This window comes from Passer domesticus, chromosome 14 (assembly GCF_036417665.1).
Source record: "Passer domesticus isolate bPasDom1 chromosome 14, bPasDom1.hap1, whole genome shotgun sequence".
NCBI lineage: Eukaryota > Metazoa > Chordata > Aves > Passeriformes > Passeridae > Passer > Passer domesticus.
The window spans coordinates 11261740-11287742 of NC_087487.1; the positions used below are offsets into that span (position 1 = coordinate 11261740).

General features: G+C 40.4%; 1 protein-coding gene across 8 annotated transcripts in view; it reads left to right on the forward strand.

Moving 5' to 3' along the window:
• ADAMTSL3 (ADAMTS like 3) overlaps positions 1–26003 on the forward strand; it is a 173181-nt gene that overhangs the window by 1719 nt on the left and 145459 nt on the right. For 2 of the 8 annotated variants that reach the window (XM_064389066.1, XM_064389074.1), the window contains exon 2: positions 4793–4884. In XM_064389066.1, coding sequence (XP_064245136.1) covers positions 4793–4884 — 92 coding nt within the window. Of the gene's footprint in view, positions 1–2723; positions 2913–3032; positions 3621–3852; positions 3958–4789; positions 4885–26003 lie in introns of those variants that run through there. The other 6 variants (XM_064389073.1, XM_064389068.1, XM_064389072.1 and 3 more) reach the window with 6 other exon arrangements.

Consider the following 26003-nt stretch of genomic DNA (forward strand, 5'->3'; position numbering starts at 1 on the left):
GTGATAGACAAGTTCAGGAATTCAATATGCCATATCCATAGTCTCAGCGGGGATATATTTTTTGCAAGTTAGAAAGAATGTCTGTTAACACACAGCTATCTGTAGATGAACTGAAAGTATTTTACCTCTGCAATGAATTTTTCATTTTGCTTTATCTGCATTCAATACAAATTCATATTTTCTAATTATGCCCAACATAATCATCTAAATCCTTTCTAAAATATATATTTTGCAAACCCACAAAATGATAAGTGTATTACAATTTTATCTCAAAATGTTTATTCTAGCATTTTAGTTAAGGCTGTGAACTGTGAGGTAGGATAACAAGTAAGTTTGTGCCATTTGAAGATGTGTTTGTTTTACTCTTACTGTATGGGATCATAAATATGAAAATGAGCCGTAAGTTGTTTTGCTAAAGCACCAAAAGGAATTCAGAAGACAAGAAAGGACAAATATTCAAATACTTGAAATAGTGACCATTTGACTATATTGTTTAGGTAATTCTAGAGTCATTTGAACACAAACTGAGAGGAAGACAGTAGTTTTCTTCTACAATGTTTAGGTCTTTATATAAGCAGTTTTTCCTTCTGAAAGCCTCAAAATTTCTTTTTTCTACTTACTGTTGTGATGGAGCTGTTTCCAAAGCCCAGGGCAAGGATCTACATGGAAAGCAATGGGTTCCATAACACCAAGAAATGAAAGACTGTGCTGTGGCTGAACTTTGTACCTTTCTACCAACAGAGGCTTTACTCTTGGTAGGGTATAACATACTTGTGAAGGGTGACAGTGTGTGACTGTTCTCTGCCCTGGAGGGCTTGTTATTTCAGAGTAAACAAGAACCCTGTGCACATACAATGCAGGGCCAAAGAACTGATTAGACTGTGTCAGGGTTCTCATTACTCTAGCTACAGGAAATTTAACATTTTGCTTTCATTATTCAATCAGGTGCAGCTCTGTTGCTGATAACTTTGAGATGTTGAACCAAAATGCAGTTTCTGCATGGGGCCTCTGCAGGATATTTCCAATTTTGCTATGCATTACTCAGAATGCTGATTTATGAGCCAAAGGTTGTTCTGCACTGTTTCAATGGATTTTAAGTTTGTAGTTTAGCCAAACATATTTTGTCTTGAGCAGTAAAGACTTTTGTTGTGATGAAAGTATGGCCTCCATGATCATCAGATTTGTAGTTGAACATGGTTTGGAGAAATAATTATAATAATTATAATTATTTCAGGTATGAAAATTGGGCAATCAGAACCTTGAATTTATGGCCCTTTTAACTTTAGGGTGTGTGTTAAGGAGTTTTCTATGGGGCTGCAGATACTGTGAATTTTGAAGTGCTTGTTTTCAATCACATCTTGCCTGGATACCTCAGTCTCATTCAGTTTTTGCTTGGCTCAGCAGAAGAGGTTATGAAGATCTCCAGCAGGAGTCAAAATTTCCAGATTCATTGGAAGTTTAGAGAGAAAAGAGTAAGGTGGCAGGAGTGTATAGTGAGACACAGGTGAAAAAATTAAACTGGATAAACGACAGCACAAATCAGCATTCAATGAGAATGAGATTCACATAGGAAAATACCCTGTTTTCACATAGGAAAGTGCTGTCCAAAACCCTGCATAGTTTCTAGTAGTAGGCTAAGGCTATTTTTATGCTCCAACTACTGCTATTTTCTGGGCATCTTCCTTGCAAAAAGGATGATTTCAATGTAATGTAACCAGACCTGTGGATTATGGGGGAGAATGGAATTAACAACACTCAGGTAATTTCAGTAGCTTGGGTAAGACCTTCCTGATCTTTACTTTCCAAGGCAGGTACCACAAGGTACTTGTGCTGTATACTGTAATGCTGCTTTCTGAAGTCTCCCTGGGGGCAATGCTTGTGGGTGCTTACCTCTGTTTTCTTATGTGCTCTAAAAATGCAGACATAGAATCTCTAACCTGGGATGAGGATCACATGAGGATTTAGGCATGTGTGTAAATAGCAACCTGAATTGAGTTGCTGAATCTGATGTGAGCTAATCTAGGCTGCTTTGTACTACACAATTTTTCTACACTTAAATTTATTGCAGATGAACGAATGTTTACAACACTTCTATATATTAATCATAAGTGAATAGATAGTCTAAGTAAGGATGGTTGCCAGCTGGATACATTCCTAAGAAGATGGCAATAAGGGTCAGCTTCATCTCCATGGTTTTGGCAAAGGAAAATATACTTTCTCCATTAGATGCTCTAATGGCTAAATTCTGCCTTTAAAATCGCCTGTGTTCAAGTCTGAAGTATTTGCTACCTGCATGGGTATATAATTTTGGAAGATAATAATTTCAGGGTTATAACTGATGTCATAGTGAAAGGACTGCCTAAGTAAGTGTGGCAGCTGAAATGGCTGGAAAGCCAGGTTTTCCGGAAAGCTGATAGACTTTCAGCTGAGCAGTATTAGAAAAAATAGGAGATTGGGTCCTTAGCCTATTATCATCATGTACAGGCTGGGAAGAACAGCTTGCCTCAGGTGTCCGGGCTGAGACAGACCTGCACCAGAGCAGCCTGCGAGTTCGCGTGGCACGGAGGAGGCAGCCGGGCAGCGCTGGTGTCAGTGCGGGCTCCGCGATCCCCGCGCTGCTGCGGGCCGGGCGTGCGGCTCTCCCGCCGGCGGCCGGGCTCTGCGGGCTGGTTTCAGCAGAGGGCACTCTGTTCCCAACGATAGAGGCGGCGCCTTCCCGAGCTGGTGAGAAACCTAAACAGATTGGAAAAGTTTCCAGTGCAACATATTTGAACAAACTCTTCATCGGTTATGTTTAGTTCACTGGAGCATATTTTTAACTTCAGTGGCAGGGATCAGAGCCCTTTCTCTACGTGCTGCTCTTAGCGGACTCGACGAAAGCTTGGAACATCAGTGGAAGCCGTAGCGCAAAGGTAGAGGATTTTGGCGTTCCTGACTAGCAGCTCGAAGCTCAGAGGGAGAACGAGAGCAAAGCTGTCGTACGAGACATATTCGCCAGATTTACAGTAGGAAACCTAAAATTATTGTAGAGGGCAGCATGATTAAAGACCTACTCGGTGTGCGAGCAGATTTGTAGCTGTATAGTGAGAGTTACTTGCAGATGAGACACAGGATGGTTGCGGTTTTGGAAGCTGCTTTGCATCAGATTCGGGGGCTGACTTCACGGTAGCTTTTGCCCCTCGGGGGAAGACGAACCACTCGGTCCCGGGCTGCCGGGGTCTCGGCCCCCGACATCGGAGCGTCGCCAGTGCCTCCGGGGGGGAGCGGGCTGGCTTGGCCGGCCGCCCGCTCTCGCTGGCCGGGGAGCGGAGGCTGCGGGGGTGCCGAGCGAGCCGCGGAGCGGGAGCCGGGCCGGGCCGGGCCCCGCGCCGCAGGTGGAGGCGCCCGGGCGCCTCCGGCCGGGGCCGGGCTGCGGCGGGCGGGGGCGGCCCGCTGCCAGCAGCCTGTAGGACCTTGGCTGAGGCGCGGCGGTGGGCTGGAGCCTGGCGTGAGGGAGGGGCCGCCGCTCGCGGGGCAGGATGCTGCATCCCCCGTGCCGTGACAGCCGAGGCTCCGCCGTGCGCCGGCCGTGCCCGGCCCGCTCCCCGCCGCCCGCACGGCCCCGCGCCTCGCTCCGCCAGGTGGGTGAGCTCGGCGGCCGCCCGGGGCAGGGCAGGGCAGCCCCGACCCTCTGCCCCTCGCCGCGGGACGGGGGCGGCCGCGGTGCTGGCCAGGAGGAGTCTCCGTGAGGGGGCTCCGGGAGCCCAGCACCGGCACCTGGGAAATGCCGGAGCCTGGTGTGCTCGGCTTGCGGCTCTGGCAACGCCGCGACAAGGGGGAAAAAATAATAAATCTTCCTTCTTTTATTGGCATAGTTGATACTTTTGAACGACAAAAGCATCCAGGAGTGCTGATGATTTTAGGACGGAGGGGAACTTTACGATGCTTTTGGAGGGAGGGAATAAAACGCTTCTCTCTGTAAGGAATCTTAATTATGTTCAGTTGAACAGGTGCAAGAGCTGTTTGGATAGATGGTTTTCCTTTGAGATGCCTGCTTTTTTAGAAAAGAGTACTTTATTTGAAGGAGAAATTTGTATTCACTGTGAGACTTGGCAAACTTGTAGGGTGGAGGCTGAGGGGAAGGAGGGCTGTTTGTGTGTGTATTGGGGGTGCATAAAACTTGCGCTGTTTTGAGATCACTCTGGTAGTGTATGGTCTAAGGCAATAAGGTGCACTGGCGCAAGAAATTAACAGAATTATTAACATTTTTACATGATGGGGTTTTTGGCAATTTTAAATTGACAAGTCCATGCTGGCCTTGTAATTGTGATGATCACTTAATTGATGGATTTTTTTTCTGAACGATTATTAAGCCCTGATTGTTTAGTCTCCGAGCTTTCAAAGGCAATGCAAATGACTGCTGAAATCCCAGGGCTGGGCTTTCATCTTTGAATGGTGAAAGTGCTGGAAAGTACATCAGGAGTACTCTGCTCCTTGGGTTTTACATTCGAGAGATCAAGGAGGGAGGGATCCTCGATTTGATAAATTCTACATTCTGGATATACTCAAGCCTGTCTGCTGTTGCCGGCTTTCCCGACCCCTCAGTGCGGTCCTTTCCTGTGCCCTGGCTGGAGTGGCTCACCCTGCAGGCTGTGCTCATGGCATGCGCTGCGCTCCTGCCGCTCTGGCCAGCGCAGCGCTGCGGTGTTTGCATTGCACCGCTTCCAGCGCCGGCCCCGTTTGCTTTAGTCATTGAAATTCTGGCGAAGCCCACTTGATTTTGTTTGTAACTTGAAACAATTTCTCTCAGCAGAGCCCCAAGGCATGAGGATGGCCAGCCCTAAAGCCTCTGCGCTGTCCTGGGAGATCACTTGGCTTGCTTTTGCTCTCTATGCTCACCTACAGGTAGGTAATGAACTTGTTGCTGTTGCCATTCCTGGTGCTCTGTCAGGTGATCTTGCTGCACACTTTGCATTGCTGTTTTAAACAAGAAAACTGCTGAAGGAGCTGCTCTGTAATTAAAATCCTCCCAATGAGAATATTTTCCTTTCACCAAACTTTCAAAGACATTCATCTGGGAAATGAATATTCTCTCTCCTGCTTAATATACTGTAGCTGACTTTACCAAAGGGGTGACCAAAGGGAGATCTTGGCAGATGTGTAATGCCATGGGTCTTTCTAGGCAGCACAGCTGTTCTTTGCCCCCAGGAGTTTAAGCACCTGATAAATGTTAAAGTGCTGTAAGTGAGGAGGGTTATAGAAATACCTTGGTAGAACCATCTAAAGCATTTGGAAGTGGGAAGGCAGGGAAGGTGGCTCAAAAAGGTCTTTGCTCCAAGTGTTCAACGAGTACAGGAACCATGGAGGAAAAACCATAGCTGCCATCTGATCTATTGCCTGACACGTGAGCCTAATCAGTTCCAAGAGGTGAGTATTTCAAGAAATATGGTGTGCTGGCGTGCTGCAGAGATGTTGTTACAGTATGTCATTCTCTATACTGATAATTCCCACAGCACAACATGTTTCAAGGATTCTTCAGTCTTAAGTACACATATATCAAATAAATCCTTGGAAAAAGATGACTAAATAAACAGAGATTTATTTTTTTTAGAATAAATAGGAACCTCTTTTTGAAGCTTTGTAGTAGTTTTCAACAAAAAAAGTAAATTCTTTAAATAAGATCAATGTTGTTGTGTACTGTTTGTACTATTGCAATGCTGAGAAGCGGAGCCTGATGTGCTGGGCAGTATATAAACATACATCCTGAAGCATTTTGAATTGAAGAACAATACAGCAGGCAAAAGAGTATGAAGAACCGAGGAGACTGCACTAGACGGCTGAGTAAGCTGTGATCAGTTTATGGTGGATGTGGAGGTTCAGGGTAGTGGGCATGGGGCTCCCCTGCACCCTCAGCTGCACTGCTGAGTGCTGTGAGTGATTTGGCAGGTGATGAACACCTCCTCTCTGTGAGTATGGTTGCAGCTAACCAGTGCACTGGTTACTCGAGTAAAGAACTTGCCATTAAATTAAAAATTTGCATTTGTATTAACTGTGCAGTAAAACACAGTGTATTCAACACGTGTCTGGGCAGATAGGGAGTCTGCTTTTTGCCTGCACGTTTCTTATGCAAGGACAAAAATGTTACGGATTTGCTGTGCCTGTTCAGCTTGTATTTTTGTGTGCAAGCAGTTGAGTGATGCTGTAATAACCAGCCCTATAAAACACTCAGGAAATAGTTCATGGAGTTCCGTTAATAGTTCTGTTCAAGATAAGAATAGAAACTCGGAGAAGGGACATGTTAATTTTGGTTTTGTGCCTTTTGGTTATGAAAGGACCATTTTTTGCTTTTAAAGTATTTTTCTTGTATTTTTTCTTTCATATTTTTCTTATTGCAGAGCTGGAACCAGTAGTGGCATAGTTTCCTCTTCTCCACAAATAGTTTGGCATAGCTTCACTTGTCTCTTTATAATAAAAACAACCCAAACACATTGTAGTAATCAATTGGCTATTGTGAGTAGCTTTATGAACACTTCAATCCAGGTCAAATTTTATGGTCTTGATTGTCCTTTAAAATACTGTAATCTGTTTGGAATATTTGAGTTATTAGCACTTAACCCCAATCTTGTAGGAGGCCTTTTTGCTCCTAAGTTTTAGGTGTTTTATCACAATTTTAGACACATTAAAGATATTTTATATTATTTAACATAACATTTTTGGTATCCAATAACCATTAATTCTTTAATTGGTTGCTTGGGGCCATACTAAATGGACCACACACAGCCATTTTACCCTAATATTGTACCATAACTTCCACTTCTGTTGTTTTTGGCTATTAAAGTGCTTATGTCTAGAGCTAATCAATTAGAAACAATTGGATGCTGGGCAAGGTCACAAGTCTATGTCATATCACTTATGTGCAATTGATTAATTTCATCCTGCTTGAGGCAGGTACAGAATAAAAAAATGACCATTTAAAAAGAATGTGGTGGAAATGTGGTATGAATGTAATGCAAAGAAAACTTTAACATGAGAAGTTGTGAAAAAGAGGTAGCTGTTCCTGAGAAGCAATGGAACCTTACTTTGGTTATAGGAGTCCTTTCTGATTCTTCACAGCATGGTAATAACCAGTGTGGTGTTTAGCTGGGCTCCAAAATTATCTCTGCTCTTGCAGATGTGCTGTATCTCAAATTTGACAAAATTGTTTTGTCAATGGCAAATTAGTTGCTATACTAATAGGTAAATTAGGTTTCTTAGGATAACCCAGGGAATAGTTTACCCCTGAGCATTGTTGAGCTGCCTCATTGTTAAATCTGCTCTGTGGCCTGGAGCAGTGACATAAATCACTCAGGAAGAGATCTCTTGTGGGTAAATCTTGTCCATGTTCTTTTGCAAGTACAGAGCTGACCTTTTCTTGTATGTGCCAATATAAATGAAATTAATGGGACAGCCTTAGTCTAAAGCCAGTGGTAATACAAGCAGATTGCATATGTATGTTTCTCTTGAAAACAAACAAAACAAGATACTTGTCTGTCAAGTGGTAGCAGCAACACGGAATAACTCATTGTTTCTAAAGATTTAAATGATGACTACCCAAAAAGTTACTGTATTCTACAGATTGTATGTATTTGGGAATGTTAACTACATCCCTAGTTTTGAATTTATTGCTAAATATTGTTTTAAAAGCTCCTCATTTTTCTTTGCATTGTAGCATGAGCTATTAATTCTACAGATTTTAGGAGAAGGTTAAGCTAACAAAGTAGAAGTGTCCAAGCCCAGTTCTGCTGTTTTGAAGTGATCTCTTGAGTACCCATTGCTTCATATTGGTAATTGAAAAGGCAGGATGTTCAGCCTGGTAACCAACTCTTTCTTAACCTTGTGATGATATTTTATTACACCATTCAACTAGATGCTGTTATATTTGTTATGAAATGTATGTAGGACTGTATATCTTTATAGTCTTGCTAATGGATTACTGGCAGGAAGAAACGATGGCTATCAGATTTGTATGGGCAAACATATATCAAGGATTTTACACATGGATTCATTTTAGATTTATTCTCTGGTATGCTGTTTTCAAATCAGGAATACGCTGATATTTCCTTAGGTTCCTATAGTCCAAATTAAACCCTCTAAAAGTCAGTACATTTTGCCTCCAAAGACCATGGGGTTGGTAATGTGTGCAGAGGGAGTAACAGCAAAGACACCATGTCTGGGTATTTAAGAAGCATTAAGTCTTGGTTTCTGTGGAAGGGAAAGTTTCATAGGTCATAAATTCATTCAATAAACTGTTGGTTGCTTCCATGATTTATGTTCCTGCAATCCCTGCCTGCATTATGGTCTTTTCTAACTATCTGTGATACTTTGGAAATGAAGGATATACATACTGAAAACATTATTGTCTTCAATATGATTCTGCCATAACCAATCTGCCAAAAACTACCAGCATAGTAAATGTCTTTAAGGCTGAGCTTTGCAAGGCCAAAAATCTGATGTCCATTATATGACATAGTGGACTTGGAGACCATCTTCATGGAAAACCTTTGGATTATTGTTTTACAGTCACTGAATGTACTACACACTGATGTCCAGAAAATAGACTATGAGCTACATGCCATACAACATTCTTAAATCTCCAGTAACCCTGATCAGAACTATCAGGGTGAGATTGGCAAGTCCTGAGTTAAACCTGAAGCAATTTTTTGTTTCTGAAGGCAGGTGGCAATTCTGCACCCATCTGGAGTTTTGCCATCAGCCTCAAAAGGCCTGTGGTTTTATTCTTAGTGTGAAGATTGAGTTGCTGCTTCTAAAGACAAATAACATATCTGAGACTCTGTACAAGTATTCTAAATTGAAATATTCATTGCTATTGACAAGGTTACAACTCAGTGACTGCATTACCAGAAAACTTATGCTTCACTTTCTGAATGTGCTTTAAATTTATGACTGATAATGATTGCTCAGCCAGTGCTCATAGAATCTGAACTGCTGTTGCCCCTAGTTTACAATCCAATAGTGGAATTGCCTGAAAAGTTGATGCTTCTTGTGACTTGAGGCACAAACTATGTATGAATACTTACTTTTTAAGATGTGTCATAAAAAATTAAAGTCAGCTACGGGACAGCACTGAGAGTACAGATGTCATCAATGAAAGCACCCCTTTACTATCTAAGTTATTCCTTATGATGATAATTTCTTGTGAAGTTACACTGAAAGTTGGACAGAAATTCTGCAATCAGTTGTGTGTAGAACTGCATGTTTTTGTTTCCAAAACCAGATATCCAAGAGTCTGGTATACTTAGAGAAGCCTCAAGGATAGGAATAATTTCTAACAACTGCCAGTGGCTTCTAATTTCTCTTGAAAGAGTAGTCAAGGAAAGAAGGAATGGCTCTAGGATGATCTTTGGTTTAGAAGACACTTGAATGCTTAGTCACTGATAATTACTCATTAAGGTCTGCTTGGTGCTGCTGCATCCCTCATATTCCTTACCAAATTGGGGCATGAACAGCACTGAGGTGGCAGTTTTGCACAGTGCACCAAATTCCGTTCCTGCCTTTGCATCGCAGAAAATGTACATGATTGATTGTACTGATATTAAAACTCTTACTCTTCATCCAGAATTCAAGATTTAGCCATTCAATGTAATGCATTTTGCTTTGCAAGAACATGCATTTTAAAATCAGATCCTTTTTATTTGCTGTTACTTCTATAACCTGTAAGTTCACATATTTGTTCTTATGTTCAGTTTTTGTGCTTGGAACTTTTCATTAAACATCTCTCCATGCTCTCCTGAATCCCCAGGAGCTCCAGTATGGCTTACAATCAAGTAGTAAAGTGAATTCAGTGACAGAGGAAGCAGATCCATAATCATGCATCTATAGTTGTTGGCATTGCAAGTCTATGCAAGAAATCTCAGGTATAACTTAACGTTGTGCAAATTTTGTACTTCAGTCAAATCCGTGTGTCAGTACAGTTTTATACAGTTAACAATACTGCTGATAATTCTGTGGCTGTGCACAGTTCAGCACAGTTACACTTGAACAATTCCAGGGTAATTCTTATTAGGTAACATCTCTGCAAAACAGTTTGTGCATGGTGAAAGAAGGGCTTGTTTTTGAAGTACATTTTGATAGTGAACACAACGTTCCAGAAAGGACATTGGAATATAACCATGGCAGCTCCAGAGTACTGAGACCCATATAGGAACTGTACAGCACTGCAGTTTTGTGTGCTCCAAGCACTCACTTTATTGTCAGTGATAGACAATAACTCCTTTAGGTTTGAAGTCATGCATCAAACTTCCTTTCCTGTGAGGAGAGAACTTGATATTAGCTGAAGAATATAGACTGTCAAGTGCCCTTGTATTTAAGGGTCAGATTTTCAAAATTCCCTCACTTCAACTTGTAGGAGGAAGGACAGTTCTGTGAACTCCTTTTTGGAGTTTTTTTTTCTCAAAAACTCCTTTTTGATGACAGCCATACAAGAGTGCTAAATTAATGCAGATAGAGCAGTATTTTCAGAAGAGTTGGTGGAGTATTTGTTTTGATGACTTTCAGTAAGACCCCAGACGTTAAACACAAACACTGTTAAGTACTCAATTGCATTGGTAAATGCTTAGCTGGGTTTTTCAAAACAAGGTAAATTTCAATTAACCTAACGGGAGCCAGGCATTAGGTGCCTTAGGCACTTCTAAAAAGTCTGGCTTAGTATTTGTCATCATATTTAGCTGATTAAACCAAAATTTTCACCCTAAAAATTGTTTTGAAATAATAGGTTTCTGTGTATGAATTCTAGTACTCAAGTGCATATTTGATAATTGAGAAGTGCAAGTACAAGTGTCACATGCTTATAAAGAGAGGGCAGTTTTTCAGAACTTGGCCTAATAAATCCCTTCCAGAGAGCATATTACATAAAGTGTTTAGCAACAATGTTATTTCTGTTTCTAATTTTGTATTTATTAGATTTAACATCATTATGGAGGGAAAATGAGAACAATATTTTCAGACTGTTTTGAGACATGTGGTTTCCAAGAATTGTCAGTTTGTCATGCTTCTGGATGCACTAGAAACACAGTGAATGCAAGTTAGCTCAACAAAATTGTGAAGCAATATTAAAACTGCATTTATGATTGCAGTTACTAGATTGTTGCTGTATGCTAATGGTTGTTGTTGGTGTCCTGGTGGGAGGTCCCAACTGCTTAATGAGACTGATTTGTAGCATTGAATAAGTGGAATGTTTGTTTATATGTAGAAACATGTATTTCTGTGTTTATGTAATGGTGGGTTTTTTCTGTCATCAGGTGCTTTGCCAAAAAAATCAAAGCTGCTTAAAATTTATAGGACACAGTCTCCTGTTAGTGCATGCAAGCAAAACAGGGCAACATTTAGAGTGTGTATTTGTGAAAGGACATATAGGGGCTCATTGCATGGTAGATCAAGGTTTAGAGGAGAGTTTTAGTTGCCTGATCTCCTGCCTTTTAGAACCAGTGAAGTAAGGTGACATGGACACACCTGCACTGCTGCAGAATGTGAAAAGTGAGGGATTGTGTTTCCCCAGTCTCTGGCCATAAGTGTTTCCTGGCATGCACCTTGCTGAAGCTCTGAGAAGATTGCAGGAACTGGCTTTATTCCCAGCTGGCTGATTCAGCAAGAAATTAACTCCAAGTCCCCTGTTTTTGTTGCAATTTCCCTGCTTATATACACGGCTGTTCCAGGCTATCTACTGGGTTGGAGAAATGTGAAGGAAGAGGTACTGGTTCTGATAAATTCAGATTTGCCTCTTCTGATGGACATTTTCTTTTCTTTCTGACTACTGCAGATTCTTGTGGTGTAGCAGTGGTGTGGAAGCAGAAGGCTGAACAAGTTCAGTGCTCTCTGTGGATGTATAACAAAAGAAATATGCTAATATGTAATTTGTCTTCCTCTCCTGAGAGTCTTCTCTTATTAGATGTTTTCAAGGTCTCATTACTCATTTGGTGTTTTGTTTTCTTGAGTCTTCAAATATTTTAAAACCATTCCCTGGCTGAGCAACATGAACGTTGGCTGAAAAATCCAATAGCACAGTAGTGTCTTGAGTATTGTCTTCTTGCTAGGCAATATCCTAGCTGTAAACTGCCAGGTACATGTGGCATATTATGGATTCTTTCAGCTGATCTCATCAGCACTTCTGTTGAAAGCAGGACAGAGAATACATCCATGCCTGGAGAGATGGGCTGTGGGTGCTTCATGCTATGTAGGGGATTTTGCTAAGCCACTAACTGATAAGACTGCTTGAACAGGCTCTGGTTTTGTCCCCTGATTTTATAACTTTATTTATATGAATGTAAGGTGCTTTACTAACAAATTACATGTTTCCTCTAGGCTGGTGATTCTCACGTAAGTCTTTTCATAGAACAGCAGTTAACAGTGCTAATTGAATGTTAGGAAATGATATGAAGGGGAGGTGTAAGACAAAACAAAGAGTATCATCCTTGCACTGTAGGAATTCCTGGTTTGCCTGTGCTGGTGCCCTGCATACAGCTCAAATCCTTTATGAATGGGGTGGAAAGGTGGAAGGAATCAGCTGGTAACTTTTTTCTTTCAGTATAAGAACTGAGGGCCTTTAGAACTAGTAGGTGGGAGACTGAAAGCAAAGAAGTGTGGGTTTCTTCCATGTCATAATAATGTTATTTGGTGCTCCTTCCCATACACTTGAGTAGAAGGTTACATGGATGTCAGGGGAGACAGGATGAGTACTGGGAAGATCCACTTCAGATGAATCCCAGCAGTCTGGGAAGGTGAGTCCAGGAAAGTATTGCAGCATTCTTGCTCTGGACGTGCTTTTTTGGGTGTTGTTGGAAGCTGCTAGGCTGGATGGTTCCATGGTCTGAATCAGTTCAGCTGTTCTTAGGTCATTTTGGTGTTCCTCAGGGCAATACCTGAGCATCATAGAACTAGAACCAGTTCTAGATGTACTTATGAATCATCTAGATGTCACTTATGAATCCTTATTTAAAAATTAACCAAGAAATATATGCTCCAAACTCCAGGAGTATCTGGACGATTGTCCTGGACGTGAGAACTTGCTCTGAACCTAAATGGTTGCTTACATTCTGAGCTTCCTTGTGTCTGCTGGGAATATTTTTTTATTTTTATATTGTTATTAATTTTTAAATGCAAACATTTTTAGGATGTTTCTGATATATTTTCAAGTGTTAGAATTTTAGAATGATTTTCAAGTATTTGAGGAAATTCAGGCTTAATTGCTGGAATAGCTTCTTGTTTTTAAACAAATACTAGTATTTTCTGAGGAAGATAAATAGACAAATAGCTTCTTATGGCTTCCCTTAAGCTGCACTTCCATGATGTGATCAGTCCTTTTGTAAAACACAAATATTCCAGACATTTTCCCTGCATGAGAGAGAATTGCCTTCCCCTTGGTGTGAAACTGCACACCCAAATGCTTTTCCCGTTTCCTTTTCCTCCCTCTTCCAGTTAAATTTGGAACACAATAGGTTTAAAACTATAAGGAAAACCTCCAGAATTCTGTCTTAACATATGGGGTTTTGCCATGCAGCTGTTTATCTTCTGCTAGGAGGGAACTATAAATGTATTTTTAATCCCAGGAGCTGGGCTTAAAATGCCATTAGTTATCTGGTGGGAATAGATTTGAAAATTAGTAAGCAATTAGATCAGTGGGCAAATACATTTTACTTAATGTTGTAAGTCTCATGGGCCTTTCCAATATCCTGTCAGCATCACCTGTTCTTAACACCCAGCCTTTTAAAGCTTTTCCCTTATGCAATGTGACAATAAAAGGGAAATTTTTGTTTAACTCATAAATAAATATTAATAATTTAATTTTAATTTAAAAACCCCCAACTTGCATGGTTTCTCCAAGGGAACCAGAGATGTTCTCAGACCACTGAGCTTTTCTTGGAGAAAATTTCTTCCTGTAGATAACCATCTTGAGAAGGGCCTTAGTTGGGATAACAAAACATGTGTGTTTTGTTCTGATCTTTTGAACTTGCTTGAATTATGTCCCTAGCAGACATCAATGATGCATTTGTTTGTAATTGCTTATTTTTATTGCTGAATTTAGACCTCTGTGAGCCATCTGTAATGTGTCACATAGATGCCACTATTTAGAAATGGGGGAAATGTAGGAATTATAAAATTTCTTTTTACTATTTCAAATGTTAAGGCCAATCTTTGAGGAAAAGACTTAGTCCTCTTGCCCTGTGCTGAGTGTCTCATCATTCCTTGCGTGCCAAAAGCTCACTTTAAATCAATGATAGTAAGAGGGCTCTTGTGCTCCAAGTTCTACAAGATTTCAGTTCCGAAGAAGATCCTTCATGAGGTTGTTGTGCCACAACTGAGACTTTATTTTGTAAAATTCAGGCTTTCTACTTCAACAGTGCAGCATCCTGCACTTGAGTAACAAGTGAAGTCTGCAGGCACTTTGCCTGAGACATCAGTGGGAGTTTTTCTGGAGGAAGACCTGCCCAAAGGAAGCAAACTGAGGCTGAATTTAAATAGAGCTAACCAGTTGGCCATCATATTTCCTGTTGTGTGGTATGCATCAGTCCATCTCCATCGTATAACTGCTAAGGACAAATGGCATTTAAAGTGTTGCCTGGTGTTTTCTTGAAAAATGGCTGTATTTGTCTCTGTGGGGAAAAAAAAAGAGGCAGAAATAATAATTTTCCTGTTGCTTGTAAACCTTGCAGGAGTTGAAGTGATTTCCATTTTTTACTTTGTGTCACTGAAGACCATTTTATCGGGTGTTATGGTCCTTCCCTGTTGGCAGGAGTTCCTCTGAACTGCTGTAGAGGCAAACATCAAAACTGGTCCTTAGAGCATGTGCACTGTTTTTCAGGAGAACTGAAGCTGTATGTGGCAACTCATTTTTTAAAAATTAATGTGGCTTTTTCCCAGAATGATCTTCAGGAGGTGTCTGTGAGCCTTTTATGGGGTTGCAGTCTCCACTGCATGGTGCAGTTCTGAGAGTGAAGAGAGGGAGACATGAGTGCACCACCAGAGAGGAAGACAGAGCTGATTTCTACATGTAGCAGCATTTTGTCTGTGCAGATGAAAATTGACATCATGGTGTAGGAATGTTGACAGTGTTTTGCATTTTGCTAGCTGCACTTACTGGAAAGCATGTGTTTCAAAGGGAGTTTTCAATTTTTATAAGTCTTTGCTTCCATATTAGCCCAGTCTTATTTTGAATGTAGACTTGAGCTATGAATAAAATTTAACTCATGGAGTAAGATTCCTCTGGCACAAAATGCAAATGAATAATGCAAACATTAACTAGTAATGTGCAGAATAGTCAAAGCCAACCTTTAGGTTCCACTGTTACCACTCAACATTGTCTTACTCTGCTAAAGACTGCCTTACTCTGAGAGTAAGGATGCTGAGTTTGGATGATCTTGTCTCAAGAAAAGCTGCACTAAGCGTGGAGAAAGCTTAGCTGGCTGCACAAAACTAACCCTTTGATTGTGGGAAGTTTCCACTAATGTGGTTTCTTAGTTCCAGATGGGTCTGTGAAAGAAGTGAACCTAGAAGTGAAGAAAAAAGACTAGCAGCAATGAAAAAGTGACATTAGTTCTTCATCTGGAGAGTAATCATTCCGATAAAATTGGCAAAATTCAATTAGATTATCTTTCAATAATGGGCTGGCCTCTCTCTTTGACCTTCATGATCCAATTAATTTTCCCAGAGTTATATACTATGTAGAAAGTTGGCAACCCAAGTTTCCCATGTCATCAACTCTATTCAGCCTCCTGAGAAAAAGTTTTTTAAGTGCAACATCCTTGCACCTGTTAGTTGTTCCCCAGCTCTTCCCAAAATCAGACTGCTCCGAACACCTTCATGAGCTTATTCCATGTTACAAAGCAATTTACTGACTTCAGTAATGGGATTCCCCAGCTGATAGGAGACAGGTCCAGTTTCATTACCCTGTTCTTGCAATGAAGGACCCAATCCTTTTTTCAGTGTCTGGGATAGATGGATTTGCAAGAGTTGGACATCTGTATTCTGAGAAATTTCATCTGCATCTTTAGGTGAAATCAAAAGCACAGAGTACCTGTCAAAGAGTCTGTTCCTTTGCCTGCAGAAAAAAGTTAGCACATTTTTTCATGAGGAGCATTTAACAACCCTAGAAAAATACAACTCTCTGCTTCAGGTGTGCAATGTCTGAATTCACTGCTGAAATTTTCAATTTTGCTCCTATGTGTATGCTATATGGAAATACCTGCATGTGTAGCATATGTGACTGCACTAACAAAGTCTCAGGCAAACTGAGATTGTCTTTAGCTGAATTTTAGTCTGAAGTAAGTGTTAGAAAGCTGCAGGTTCCTGATGGACTCTTCCCTATATAAGTTACAGTGTGGCTGCATAAAACAATGATTTACCCCAGTGTTATTTTTAGTTGAGAAATTAGACACAATCAGAGCTTGCTTTTTGCACAGCCAAATTAGAATATGGGGTGAGAAAAATGAGGAATGGTGCTTCATGATGAAGGGTGATGCATTTTGCTAGGCTGAATACCTGCTCTGGGACTTGCAATGGAATGATAGGTTTTGTAAAATAGAGGCCTGCTTGCATGATTTTGTGTTGGAATTGACTCTTTTAATAAAGTAGCTTAGGAAAAAAACAATCCTGTTCAGAGCTGCATAAATAACACCAGATATGTCAGAAATAATGTATGAAGCACCTGAATAGAATAAAATTTGGATTTCTGGGGACATTCTTGATTCTAATGGACCTTGCTTTCAGCAACTCATTACTCTCTGTGGGTATTTGTGTTGAAGTTTGTCCAATTCTGTTCACTGATACTTGTTCTGTTCAGCTTTTTAAAGTGCTGCTGTAGCTCACCTGTGCCTGTTGCTCTTTTTGGAGAGCTGCCCCAGCAGTGCAGCCTCTGTGGGCTGTCAGCACCGGAGGATCCCTGCTGCAGAAGGGATTTTTCCCTCTGGATTTTGTGAGGTTGGTGGGGTACCCAGCTCTTCCCCCAGGCTCTGGAGCTGCAGAGGGCTCTCAGTGGGGCCAGTCCTGGCTGCTCTGAAGGGCACCTGGAGCTCTGGTTTTCAGAGACATGTAACCAGAATTGCAAGGCTCTCACCTAGCTGATATTTTCCTACATCAGGGTAATGTTTACTCTATGTTTTTTATTTGTCAACTGCAAAAAATGTAATGATTAGTCTTAATATTTCATCAGAACATTTCCACATAACCAGCTGTATTTCAACTATATCTCAAATGTTCAATTATTAATTGTCATGATACCTACCTATGACTGTTATTGTTTATTTCTAGAATCTGATTCCAAGTAGAGCAAGAACTGTACAAGCTTTATTGTTAGGGGTGAAATTTAAACTTTATTGGGATTAAGTGTTTAATAGTATAATTTGCTGCATATGTTGCAAATACAAGCTGCTATGAATAGATCCTCTGTAAAAAAAAAGCATTTGATATGTTATGTATAGACTTAAATCCAGTGTGTTGTTATCTTTAATTGAAGGAAATTATAAGAAGAGATTTACAGAGGAGGGTTTATTCTATTAACTTTAATTTCTTTAAAACTTTTCTCAACTGAAGTTGAATTTGATTTCTGTATTTTGACTTTGTTTAAAATGTGCTGTACATAACTTCCTCTGTTCCTTGAATATTATTCTGAAAATACTACAAATTGGCTGTTTTTCATCTACATGAGAAGAGAAAAATATAATTAGTAGCAATAGGTGGATTATTTATTTAAGTGGGGTGCCCTGATTTTCTATTTGTCCACTCACAGTAGACTTGAGGATTTAAGCACAAGGTTTTGTGTTACATTACTGGATTTTTTAAAGATGTAATTTCTATACCTTGTAAAGAACTGTGAGGGAGACCCTCCCTTTCCTACATGACTTTGGCCCCCAGCCTCCCAGGAAGTAGTAGTACAGAACACACTGATTTAGAGTAGGTATTGGTTTGGGTTCTTATGACTTTTAGGTAATGTGGAATGACTGTGTTTGTAAATGGCAGAAATGAAGAGTTTTGGACTATTTTGAGATTTAGAGACCATATTAAATCTTCTTGGCCTAGAAATTTTGAATTGGAGATTTAATTATTCTCCCACACTTACTTTTAAAGTGTGTAGCTGCTTCTTTCAGGGTTTTATACAAGTAGGTAATCAAGTTTTTTTTTTTAAAAAAGTTGTATTTTTTATAGAGCAATTTGCAGTCAGTTCCTTTGTTATTAAAGCTGGAGCAACACAAAATGGGTGAAAACACTGCTAGCATTATCTTAACTTAAAGAATGAAAAATCATATAGGGAAGGGATAAGTCTCATTCAGTCATTTTTAAATGCTTTTCTGCAAGAGGGCAAAAAATTTTAGACCTTCTGCAATGTGTAGGATTTCCTTCAGCCTTTCCATCAGGAACTATAAAAAGGTTGTATAAAGACACAGAATAATTACAGCCTGAGTCAGGCCAGCAAGTTGGCTTTTTTCACTATAATCACGATAAAAGAACATCTATCTTGGCCAAAAGAACTGGGCTCTGAAATAGAGATGTTCTGGACTGATAATTCCAAGTGCAGCCAATCTTGCAGAGAAATACACAGGTTAAGATTTATATTTGGATCGTGTTATTTAAAATGGTTGCTGTTTAGGCTTCTTATAATAGCATTTTACTCTGTTTAGGGTGCAGAGGAAACCAGGACTGTAAAATATGCAAATGAAAATAGGAATACTGCCACAGATAACTCCAGCATGGCTTAACAGTGAGACTCTTAATGTTTTCAATTTGCAAAGCAGTGAAGAAAAGAATGTGAAGAGATGTATAATTATGCAGGATAAGAATAGATCAACTGAATCAGGAAGATCACAGTATTTCACACCACTGTAATTTCACCAGATTGTGAAGGTTCCAGCTGCAGTAGTTTCTAGTGTCGTGGTTGTCTTTAGTCTGAGAAGTTATAGATGTGTAGGGCAAAAGGAATCTTCTGCAATTAAATAGAAGGGCAGATGAATTTATTTCCCTCCCTTTGCACAGTCCATTGTTCTTGGATAGTGTCTGTATTTTGAAAAGTCTTAGAATGCTAAAGACAAACATATGAGAATCTGGAACCATGCTAAAGCTTTAGATACTGAGCTGTTAGGGTTGGCCTCCGAGCTCACATTAGCTTGTACTGGCAAACTAAGAGCTGACTGTGGATAAGAAAATTCAGGGGAGGTTATTGCCACAGATCCTTCCAAAAGTGCTCAGGAATAGCTGAAAAATATTCTGTAGGAATAGTGCCCCTCAGTAAATCTTGAAAATTAAACTATTCTGTCAAGAATTCTGTTTAACCTTAAGTGCAAATGGTAGTGGTAAAAGAGCAGCTGCTAGATATACAAGAGTAGATGATCTTGCACCACTGGTTAGACATGAGGCATGCACTGGGACTTCACATTCCCCTGGCCCTTGCTGGTTTTAAAAGTAGTGAGCAGAGCATCCCTTGTCCTACAAGAGGTATGACAGTTTTTCAAAACTGTTCAAGGGTAAAACCCAAGATGGTGTACTCTTTTAGAATCCAGTGTGTAAAAGCTGCTTTTTAAAAGCTTTTCCTTAGTAGTCATCCTCTTTCTGAGCAAAATGTTGGTGGTGTTTTCCTCTTGGCTGCAGCAGGAGAGGCCGAATGAGTGGCCTTTAAAGGATGTCCATGGCACTTAGAGATGATTGGTCATTTTTTGTGCAAGGTAAATGTGTTAGGAGATTTAATTGTATCAGCAGCAACAATAAGAGTCAGTCCTTTCACAGCCTTTACCGTTCAATCAGGAGGGTTAACTACAGTCTGTGCTTTGTATCCAGTTGTGGATCTCTAAGTTTGAGCTGCTGGTAGGTTCAGTGAAATGCCAGTAACTTGGTACCTGCTGAAAAGTTATCACTTCCTCCAGTTAGCTTCTTCAAACTGCTGGTAAAGAGAAGGAAATGACCATTTATCCCACTATCCATCTGCTATGCCATCATAAACTCCAGAGTGATATTCCGGACTAAAATTATTCTGTTAAATTTCCTGTAGAAAGACAATCATAATTGGAAAGCAGTGCATGACTTATGACATGTCTCAGTTCATCTGTCCTGGGAACCATCCATTGTGCATCCACATCTGCTTCTGTACACCCACACAGGATGGGAAGATATTCCTCCACAGGAAGGTCTTCCGTTCCCTCAGAATGCAGGTGGTATGTATTGGCAAATCCCGTGTTGTGGACGTGGGGGCCAAGTTCCCAGAGCAGTGCACACAGAGAGGAGGAATTCACTCAGCTGCTCGAATGAGAATACAAGATGAGAGAGCAGGAATACAATCACAGGGCCCATCTTTCTCTGCTCCTTCTGTGATAACTTTCACTCACTTCTACTTGCTACTTGTTGCATTTGAAATATTGATTCTTAGAAGACTAAAATTACTATATAATGGGATCAGTCACAGGGAAGACAGTGCTTAAAATATTTAAAGAAAATGCAGAGCATTTAATAGGGCATCATTCATTTTTAAATTCCAAAATTCTAGACAATGGCTTGCCTTTGAATAAAAGTGCTGTCCATTTTTTATCCTTTATTTGTTCATTGAATGCCTTTCTGTAATCATCTGGATCATAATAAAATTGCTTAACAAAATTTCTTTGCTGGATGTAGAAGGTGGGTGATGAAGTTGTAGTGTTGAAACTATCCTGATTAGAGCAGGCACCCTGTTCTGAATTAGCAGTTTCTATTTTCATTTTATGTCTGACTTGCTCAGCTGTGTCTTTTAACATTTCAGCAATTCTGCTTCATTCAGAGGATTTATTTCATTCTTTCCAGCAGCAGGGCCTGTGTTTATCTTTTCTCACCTCAGTAAGAGCCCTTTTCCCTTCACCATATCAGTCCTCCAGCATTACTGTACACATTGTAGAGAAGAAAAAAAATGAGTCATTAAACTAATGACCATTAGTCTTAACAGTTGTCAGTGAACAGATGCCTGCAGTGCCTGTCATGTGAGCTTTTAATTGCTCTGGGGTTTGCTGCTAAAGCAGAGTAATCTAAGTAGTGGCTTATTAGTGAGCATACATGTGAAATGCTGTCAGTTAGTGCTGGTAAATGAGTTGTGACCAGGAAGGGAGCAATCTTCAGACTAATGGTTTGTCCTGTTACACAGTTGCATTATTTGGTTTTTGTTCCGCTATTGAACCTTTTTCTAGTTGGCATTTAATTTCTAATGCTGTACAATGTGTCTGGCTCAGTACAACACACAGTTAAAACTTTGCTCTGCTTGAGATGCTTTCACTGGCAAGAGAGAAAGATGAAATATACTTGAACAACCACCCTTTCTCCCTTGTAAAAAGTGAGAGGAAGCTGAAAAATGGATGGATCATAAATATCAAGACTGGCATCACTGGACTGAAGGAATAGTTAAGCTGAGATTTAAATGTAGCTAAATTAGAGTGCTTGGAGAATTGAGTCGCAGTGTTTGAACAGTGGGCCTCAGTCTGGGAAACCATTTCAGCAGTAGCTCATCAGGTGGGAATGATGATGCTGGAAATCACTGTCAATAGTGTCCAAGTGGCAGAAAAATGGTAAGACAAAAGTAATTTCTTAGAGAAAAATGGTTTACTATGAAGTAGCATGCTTTGCCTCATGGTTGGTGTTTCAGAATTCCTGACACCAGTAAAGCACTAAAAGCTTAAAACCTTTAGAGTATTTGCAGAAATGTGTTTGAGACTTAGAAGCTGCGTGCTACGAACAGTTTCTTTTGGGAATTTCTTTTTAAAATCATGCTGAAGCAGGTGTGCACACGTGGAGGGCGCTTGGCTGAAAGGCATTCACCTCATGTGCCTTATTAATAGCCTTAAACCAACATTCCTACAGCAGAACCATGACCATTTAACTGCTTCCTTATTGTGAAAATGTGCCTGACCAACTCAATGTGCGAGGCTGCTCAGTCCATAAACCCTGCAAAGGGACTCATTGCAATGGAGAAAGAAGAGTAGACAAAGAACTGGGTTAATATCTCTAAAATTATCAGAAGTAGTGGAAAACTAGCAGTGGAAAAATCACATTTTCCTCACCATGTGTTAAATGCATTTATGTGCTGAGCTGTTGGAAATCCTAAGTGAGCCTGGGAGTGAACATCTGGCTGGGGCATTTCTCTGCAGTCTGGTTTCTTCCAGGTGAGAGAGGATTCGTCAGCTAGAGGTAACAGGGAGGAGAACCACTTTGAATATTTGCACTCTTATTCAGGGTGGTCTGTCTTTGTAAGCAGAATTTTGGGATACACCCCCTCTGCAGCCCCTCTTTATGGAAATATTGATGGGATGGTAGCAGGTGCTCCTGGTGCTCTGCTGAGAAAGGTGGATGAGGAGCAGTGTTAGCCCAAGCTCTCCTGTGGCACCCACAGGACTGTTCAGTCATTGGGAAGCTTTTTGATGGTAGGTATTGATTATCAGAAGCTTTCTCTCTTCCTGACCTGTCCAAGTTGATTAGTTGCATGCCCTTTGGCTTCTCCTACTTGATTTTTGGGCTATTTGATCTTAGAGTTGTGACAAAGATGTGTTTTCCTGCTGAGAAATTATTCCAGTTCTTGGTGGCTGAGAGTTTGCCTGTTTCCAAGTAAATTTCTATTATGAGAATTTGTAGTCATTTACAATAGCAGAGCAATTCCATTCATTTAATCTACCTGTTTAGTTCATGATAAACACCACACTGTTAGTGATGACAAAGTTGTATAAACAGCATGCAAGGAAGAAAAATTACTAGTGCTAGGGCAGCCTTTCAGTGGGCTGGATACTTACCAGTTTGTCCCTGCCACCTGAATCAGAAGCAGATGTACAGAGATTGAGGGCAGGGAGAAAACTCTGTCATGAGCAGTGAAAGGCATGGCAGTGCCCTGCAGTGTATGACAGAGTCACTGTTCAGATTTCCTCACAAGACAAAAGTCTCTGGTTTTAATTGCACCCATGAACAACTTAAATGCCAAAATCTTCAGCATTTACCTCTGAAGTGTATAGTGGCTTAGGATTCTTTTTTCCCCCCTAAGTGCCGTGGTTTTAATACCATTCCATCACCCCACACATTTCCCTTCTTTGTGTTTTCATTATGCAACAGGAATTCTCTTAAAAATCTGGATCCGCCACTAGTTCTAGCAGGTGTTTGGCTTCTGAGTGCCAGAGTTTTTTTTCTTCACACAGCTTATGGACGAGAATTTCACTGCCCTTAGGCACAATTTCAACTGAAGTATATGAAAAGCGTGTTACTGTGTCAGTTCAAATTATATCACTATTAAAGAAAAAACTCAAAAGGAAATTAAATATAAATAATCATACTAAAATAACATAACATTAATAACATTAAGGTTATAATTTAAATTAAAAAGAACTGGGAAAATCTGAGTCAGAAGTCCCAGACTCTCCTGAGAGTGGCCATTGTAAATGAGGATATTGACAGCTTTGAGTCACACAATATGTCTTGATGAATAGTACAATAATACTGGAGTATATAAGGGCTAAGTGTAGTTTTTAGTTCTGTATAATATACTGAGTGGGAGCTAAGTATTGTGTGAAGTCTTGCATTCCCTCACCCTTATCCTGTTTATCTGATGGTGCTAAGACTCTTTTGCTGTGCCCCACAGTGTCCTAGGTCCCATTTTGCTCACATATAAATATACAAATTGCTACCACCTATATTGCCTTCCTTAAGGTGTTGAGACCTGCGTGAAGAAAAGTTGGTCATATGTAGTGGAAGATATTTTTCCTTAAATCCTGAATCCTTCTGTCACACCAGTGTGGGCATGTCATTGTGGCCAGGTGAAAACAAAGAGGCATTTCGTAAGGTCCGTGCAGAATTGTTAAAAAAATGGTGTCATGAAGTTTCACCAGAATTTTCGCTTTTTGTTAGTTTTTAGGAGGATTTTTGTTAAACTGCAACTTTTGGTTCCCTGGGAGAATTCATACCTTTCTTGTAACCTTTCTTCAGCATTATTAAAGTAGTTATCCAGTCTGGATACTGGGAGAAATGAGGAGAAAATAATTTATTAGAAAAGGGTGATGTTGGTCTTGCAAGCCAGTTGGGTGCTGTTTATCTCACTAGGAAAGGATTAGGCTTCTACAGCTTCTTGTTCTTCTTATGAGGCCTCTATTCATCAATATTTTGTGTAATTGAGTAATCCTGAGGTCTGTGTTAATGAAAAGGTTGTCTTGGCCCTTCATGGTGGATGCTTCTTCCACACTAAAGGAATGACCCTGTATCCTTTCTCATTTCATTTTGTTGTTTCCTTTGTTCCTTAAGCAATGTGAATCTTCATTCAGTGCATGTGTTGATTTGTTGAGCTTTATAATCCAGCTGCTTCTGACAGCAATCATACATGGCCTTAAATTATTCTTCTTCCTTGCCTTTTGTAAGGAAATCTGCAGTTCCTCAAAGATTATTCTCCCAGTCTCCTCCAGTTTGTAACTGGACCTGTAACTGGGATCACAGACAAGCAGGTTTGTCAGTTCCCTGCAAAGGAGTGCAGTTGCCAGCAGCTTGTCAGTTTAACAACAAAATAATCCTTCACACATGGTGTTCCTGATAAAGGACCCTAACAAAATGTCCTGGATTTGGCTGCATGGAGTTAATTTTCCACCTGGTAGCTGGTGTAGTGCTGTATTATGGATTTAGGATGAGAATAATGGTGTTTTGGTTGCTGCTGAGCAGTGCTTTCACTAAGTTGAGGACTTCTCATCTTCTTACACTGTCCTGCCAGCCAGGAAGCTGCACAAGAAATTGGGAGGGAGCACAGCCACAGCATGGCCCCTGGGATGTCCCATGCTGGGTGGGAACAAACTGAACAATAAAACTGTGGAAAATGGGCCAGGGGTGGGTGGCTGGTACTCAGAGACTGGCTGGGCATCAGTCAGGAAATACAGAGCAGTTGCACTGGGCATCCCTTGTTTTGTACATTTTTAAATCATCATTATTATTGTTTTATTTTTTCCCTATTAAACTGTCTTTCTCTCAGGCCAGGAGTTTTGCCTTTTTACTGATTTTTTCCCCCATCCTGCTGTGAGGGGTGAGTGTCTGTGTGGTGTTCAGCTGCCTGTCGGGTTAAACTGCAACACAAAACTTTAAAATAATATTACAGATTATCCCACCTTCATTGCTTAGAATGCTCATAGTACTTTTATAATGTATTTTTTTCAGTGGGGATCATGAGAACCTTTAGAAACTGTCAGTGAATAACGGTAGAGTTTCATGAGAATATGCTTCAATAATATTGAAAGGACTTTCTTTATGACACGAATTTCAGCAATTATTAGGTTACTAAATAAGAGACTGAAAAGAAGTTTTTGTCTGCAATAATATAACATATGGTGAAAGAGGTGATAAAAATTATCTTTTTAGACTTCAGTCACTTATGTCTGTCTTGCAAGATTTTTTAAAGCGGTTTAAGTGAAATACTCTTTTCTGTCTCATTTCCAGATATTCCTTCCTTTCACTGTTTCATCACAGAGGAGAGTTGATAAAGGGGATTCAGTCTTAAAAAAGGCTGAAAACATCCCTCAACCATTCCCATATCCCCAAAGCACAAGCTTTGGGGAACATGTGGGTAGAATCCTCACCCACCTGTGCAGATTGTTTTATCTAGATGCTATAAAATTGCTTTTCTCTTGGATCTAAACATAGCTGTGCCCCTTCCCCATTCCCCAAGGCTAAGCTAAAGACTTGGGGAAATAATTGGGTATTGCATATTTTGAAAGCAGGATCTGATCCACAGTCAGTAACTTTCTGACAATAATTGGAAGTGATCTGCTCTGGGGTTATCATCTCTGGGTGCTGAATTTCACCCCTTGGCTCTTATTTGTACAAAACTAGAGAGAACTGAGCAAGCAGTGCTGCTCACAGACCTACCAGTGTTATGTTCTAAGGGATGCTGTCCTGCTGCAGCTGGATTTGGGCCCTGGTTCTGAGAGGGTCCTGGGAGCTTTGTCACTGATATCATTGGGAGCAGCTTCAGTCTGCTGGTGCTGCTATTTTAGAGAAAATTTTAGGCACATCTGATCAAT